General features: G+C 46.2%; 2 protein-coding genes across 2 annotated transcripts; both read left to right on the top strand.

Annotated features, from left to right (window-relative positions):
* Nucleotides 1-1,520: 1,520 nt before the first annotated feature.
* Nucleotides 1,521-1,967, top strand: LOC147493296 (uncharacterized). Its single transcript, XM_086567809.1, has one exon. The coding sequence runs from the start codon at nt 1,521-1,523 to the stop codon at nt 1,965-1,967; it is 447 nt and encodes a 148-aa protein (XP_086423935.1).
* Nucleotides 1,968-2,898: 931 nt separating this feature from the next.
* On the top strand, nt 2,899-4,889 carry LOC147493295 (uncharacterized). The gene is made up of 3 exons (XM_086567808.1): nt 2,899-3,259; nt 3,322-3,533; nt 4,446-4,889. Exons 1-3 carry the CDS (start codon nt 2,899-2,901, stop codon nt 4,887-4,889), a joined length of 1,017 nt encoding a protein of 338 aa, XP_086423934.1.
* Nucleotides 4,890-6,000: the final 1,111 nt, after the last annotated feature.

Genomic DNA, 6,000 nt, shown 5'->3' with positions numbered 1-6,000 from the left:
TATGGTGTGAACACACAGAAGATCATATTATCAGTACCTTATAAAGTATAAGTAATCGTTCACAACCTAGATGGATTTGGACAAACCATTAGTACGGTTGTAGTATAATCTGGTATTAGTCTATCTTGACTATAGGATTACACTAGTACACTTTGTGTGTATTGAACAGGACCAAGTGAGGTTGTTTCTCCTTATACTGACTATATAAGAGAACAAACACCTCTGTTATTATGGATGTTTGTCCTCCTAATCCGGATATAATAACGGGCACTTACATGCATTGTACATTGCTTTAAATCATCAATGAGTGAGATTCATTTGTGAATCAACAAATTCGATGGATTGGGTAATGACATTGTATGTAAGGTGTGCTATTGATTATAAAAGGAATCTGTGTCCCGCAAGAAGTCGGGTTGATGATGTCCCCTTGAGGAGCTCAAAAAGATGGTCATGTAAACCCTGTAGGTGGATTTATTCCGACATGACAATGAGGTTGAGTGGTATTACTCAAGGACGTAAAAAGTTGATTAATGTAGTTGTCAGTAACTTGACTTAATCAACGGACATTCAATATCTTAAATATGGGGAGATCAATGAGCATATAATATGGAGCCCATAAACGCTGACACGTAATTTGGGATTAGGGCGGTAGTGCAACAATGGCCTTTAGTGGAATAAGCCATTTGTTGACGGACTTGGGCCATGTGTTCGGGGCGAACATGGGAAGCCCAAGCCCGTCAGGAGGCCCAACCCAAATTTCTACTCATGGTCCCTGTTGTAGCCTATAAATAGAATACTCTCTCTCTGGCCGAAATTGACTATTCACTGGTTTTGAAAAAGAGGCAAGAAAAGTAGATCTGAATTCGTTTATGATCTTGAGAGAAAGAAGGGGGTTGGTAGATCGTTGTCCACACAACGTCCAATCTATTCTAAAGGAATACAACAGAAGATCAAGAGGTTGATTTTGGATTTGATAAAGCTTGGATTCTCAGAGATTACATCTAAGCCGATTAATAAAAGGTATGTTCTCTATCCAAATTGTGAGAATCCATTAATTCCGCTGCGCGTGGTTCTCGCGGTTTGTAGAAATGTTTGCATTATGAATAACAGTTCCTATAAGTACACCAATAGAGATACCGGAAAAACCGTTCTGTGATTATCATCAGGTGCGGAATCACGAGACTAATGACTGCTACGCCTTGAAATGGCTGGTCCAGAGGATGGTGGAGAGAGGAGGGATGAGAGAGTTTGTGAGAGGAGAGCAGAATGAGGAACGCATGCCGCCGCAGGGAAGAATATTGGGAACCATCAATGTGATTTACAGTGGTGAAGTCCTAAGTCACAATGCTCATAGAGACAAGAGAAGACGGACGACGAGCATCCAACAGATCAGTTAGAGGGTGGATAGACCGCGGCAGAATGCAGGAGCGACATCAGAGAAGGACAGAATTGTATTCAACATCGCAGATCTCCATGCAGTGGACTCACCGCATGAAGACGCCCTGGTAATTACTGTAGCTATGGGGAACTACATGGTAAAGAGGGTGCTGATTGATTATGGAAGCGCAGTGGATCTGTTATTTAGAGTGGCATTGGAAGAGATGGGACTAGATCCTAAGCAGCTGCGACCTTCACGGACCAATCTATACGGATTCAATGGAAGTATGACTGAGCCCATGGGAGAGCTTTTGTTGCCAGTGACAACAGGGCCGGTGACTGTTTTCACCCGGTTCATGGTGATAGATTCGGTTTCGCAGTACAATGCAATTTTAGGGAGGCGATGGATCCATGAGATGAAGGCGGTACCATCCACGTACTATCAAGTGATACGATTTCCAACACCTACCGGCATGTATGAAGTCTACGGTGACCAAGTGACAGCCAAGAACAGTCACCGGGGCACCGTGAAGCGATTGATCCGCGGACCAGAGGGAGAAGTTTCTGATCCTAGAAAAAGGCGAGCATAGCAATTACAGTGCGCCTCAGTGGAGGGGGAGGCGGAGACATCAGGGGGACTGAAGACGATTGACAAAATTGAAATCGTAAATATTGGGAAGGGGGAAGAGGAGAAGTTCACAACGGTAGGATCTAGCTTGCCAGAAGAATGGAAAGATAAGTTGATACAATTTTTATCCGAGAATAAAGATGTTTTCGCTTGAACAATAGAGGATGTCACTGGGTTAGATCCGGAGTTTGCGTGTCACCGATTACACATGAAGGAAAATGCCAAACTAGTGAGGCAGAAGTTGCACGGCATCAAACCTAAATATGCGGAGGGAATCTGTGAAGAAGTCGCGAGGTTGAAAGGAGCTGGGATAATCCGAGAAGTGGAGTTCACCGACTGGTTGTCTAACACAGTCGCGGTACCGAAAAAGAATGGAAAGGTTCGCATGTGCGTCGATTTCACTGATGTGAATCTTGAATGTCCGAAAGATAGTTACCCGATGCCGCGAGTAAACGAGCTGGTGGATAGGACGACAAGATTGAAAGTATTTTCCTTTATGGATGCATCGATGGGGTATAACCAGGTAGCGATGTATAAGCCGGATCAGGAGATCACGGCCTTTGTGGTGGAGGGGGGGTATATATTGCTATACAAGGATGCTGTTTGGGTTGAAGAATGCGGGAGCTACCTTCCAGCGGCTAGGGGAGAAAATGTTCGAAGGCAAGATCCGAAAGGGGATGGAGATTTACATAGATGACATGGTAGAGAAGAGTATGTCAGAGGAGGAACATATAGAAGGTTTAAGAGAGACGTTTGGAATATTGAGAAGATACAACTTAAAGCTGAACCCATAGAAGTGCACATTCGGGGTGACAACGGGAAAATTCCTGGGATATATCGTTGCCCAGCGGGGAATTGAAGCTAATCCCGAACAGATAAGATCTTTGGTAGAGATGCCATCACCGTGGAATGTTAAGGAAATACAGCGGCTAACCGGAAGGGTTGCAGCTTTGAATAGATTCATCTCCAAGTCATCCGAGAAGTGCCGACCGATGTATAGATTGTTAAGAAATACACCTGATTTTGTATATACCGCAGAGTGCGAGGAGGCATTTCAGGAGTTGAAAATATATCTGGGCAAAGCGCCTCTGTTGTCATGGCCAGAGCAAGGGGAGAAACTGTATCTGTATCTGGGGGCCACGGAGTATGCTGTTAGTTCAGTACTAGTCCGCCTAGCGGACAAGGTTGAGAAGCCAGTATATTTTCAGAGCAAGACCTTGTTAGACGCAGAGACCGATACAGTAGGATTGAGAGGTATGCCTTGGCATTGATTTTCTCAACCTTGAAGCTGAGACCCTACTTTGAGGCACATGTAGTGGTGGTGGTGACGAATTTGCCCCTAAAGCAAGCTTTGAGGGCAGAAAAGTCTGGCCGAATGTTGAAATGGGCGGTGATGTTAAGTTCGTATGAAATACAGTATCAGGTAAGGACCGCGGAAAAGGCACAGGCTGTAGCAGAATTTCTGGTAGAGTTTCCCGCTGAGGATCCCACTTGGGGAGAAGAGATGGTCATGGAACCAGAGAGAGAGGTAGAGCCGGACTTGTTAGGGCCCTAGGATAAGAGGAACGGATGGAGAGTGTTCACCGATGGGTCAGCGACGGGTGCATGCAGCGGCATAGGGGTAGTGTTGGTTACACCCGATAATGACATAATATAGCAAACTACGAAATTGGGATTTGCGGCATCTAGTAACAAAGCAGAATATAAGGCAGTAATAGCAGGATTGGGAATGGCCGAGGACTTGGGTGTGAGGGAGCTGACAGTATACTCCGATTCAAATTTAGTCGTATGCCAGGCGAATGGAGGGTTCGCCGCACGATGTCCCCGAATGGCGAGATATTTGGAGGTGTTGCGCAAACGGTCTGCCTATTTCACAAATCTTAGGTTCATTCATTTGAGTCGCGATAAGAATAGGCATGCTGACGCCCTAGCCTATGTGGCCGCCGCAGTCCCCGAGTCAGAAGAAAGAATAATTCAAGTGAGAAGGTTGGAAAAACCAAGCACGGAGGATGCAATAGAAATATGTCAGGTCACGGGGGAAGAGGGGAGTTGGATGGATCCTATCACACACTTTTTGGCAGGAAAAGAGGTGGCCGACAAGAAGGAGAGAAGAAGGTGGCAGCAGACCTCTCAGAGATACGTTCTACTCGAGAGGGAGTTGTACCATAAAAACTTAAATGGACTACTGTTAAAATGCTTGAGCCCACGGCTAGTAGCTGAGGTGTTGGCCAAATTGCACGAACGAGATTGCGGGATCCATTCTGCAGGGAGAACTACGGCTCACCGGTTGTTGACACAAGGGTATTTATGGCCTCACATGAAGAGGGATGCAGTGGAGTTTGCTAAAAGATGTGACAAATGTCAGAGATTCGCCCAACTAATATTTGCCCCCGCGGAACCTTTACACAACGTTTCCACTCCATGGCCCTTTGCTATGTAGGCAATAGATATAGTGGGACCGCTGCCCATGGCTAGCGGGAAGCAAAGATTCATGCTCACAGCCACTGATTATTTCACAAAATGGATCGAGGTCGTACCTTTGCAACAGGTGAAGGAGATGCAAGTGATCAAGTTCTTGTGGGAGAACATCATCTGCCGGTTTGGATTACCATATGCCATCATAGCAGACAACGGGACCCAGTTCACCATGGCAAAAGTGGCTAGCTTCTTGCTAGCGTATGGGGTGAAACAGAGTTTCTCGGCCCCTTACAACCCAGAAGGTAATGGACAGGCAAAGTCATCCAACAAAACTATCATGAATAATCTGAAGAAGAAGTTGGAAGATAAAAAGGGGGCTTGGGCAGACGAGCTGAATCATGTACTTTGGGCCTATCGGACTACACCTCGGTCCTCCACTCAGGAGACCCCGCTCTCTATGGCTTAAGGTGTGGAGGCCGTGATACCTTCAGAAATGGTTGCAGCAACAACACGGACAAAGGCAGTGGAGGAGGGTTCAAATTGGAGAATATTAGCAGCGGATATGAATTTGGCGGAAGAAAGAAGGGACACAGCCCGCATCAAGTTGGAAGAATACCACAGAAGATTGCAGAGACAATATAACAAGAGGGTCAAGCCGTGGCAATTCCAAACAAGCGAGCAAGTCCTCCGCCGAGTGACTCCTAGCACAAAGAGAGAGAATGATGGGAAGTTAGGGCCGAACTGGGAAGGGCCGTATACTGTGGTAGATATAGGAGGAGCGGGAACCTACAAATTGCAGACCAAGGAAGGCAAGTTGGTAGAGAAACCATGGAATGTTAGAATGCTCAAAAAAATTTACACTTAGATGTAACGAAAATCCAGAGCAAGGATATGTAGCTGTATGTAAATATATAATACAACGGCACTTTTGAGATGAGATTGTTAGCAGTAACAGTAGAAGATCCCCAGAATGAACATGGGACAAGATGTGAAAACATTGTGAGAAAGAGAGTGGAGGGGTTGAGTCCTTCACTGAGACGAGGTCAGAATTATACATGGGGCAAAGTAAGAGGCCCCAAGTGGCTTCCTGTGTCTATAACACCGCGGAGTGGGAAGAACCCTTCGCGGGCGGAGTGACACAAATCACACATGGCGAATTAAACCCCATAATAGAGAGAGACAACGGGGGGGATGAGCCCTTCGCTGACATAATCCTATTGTTGAGCAGGGGACAAGAGGAGTTGTCTTCATCCGCGAAGTGGGATGAGCCCTTCGCGGACAAGAGAGTTGAACTACACGTGGGGCATTGAACCCAGTAGTAGCAAAAGACAGCGGAGGGGATGAGCCCTTCGCCGATACAAGGCCGGCGTGGAGCCGGTGATGAGGTGAGACGTCCCAATTGAATTATGTGGTCGCGGACTAGAGTTATAGATTACACGCGGTGCGTGGAGATGGCCCACTTCTGGCTAGGTAGCTAAGCAGAAAGACAACGGCCGAGAGAGAATACTAACTATCTAAGTCAATACAGCAAAATCTCAGGAAAGATATATAGACATGAGGAGACGGGGTATGTATGT

Source organism: Coptis chinensis, chromosome 6, assembly GCF_015680905.1.
Source record: "Coptis chinensis isolate HL-2020 chromosome 6, ASM1568090v1, whole genome shotgun sequence".
NCBI lineage: Eukaryota > Viridiplantae > Streptophyta > Magnoliopsida > Ranunculales > Ranunculaceae > Coptis > Coptis chinensis.
This window is presented reverse-complemented; position numbering and strand designations above follow the sequence as displayed.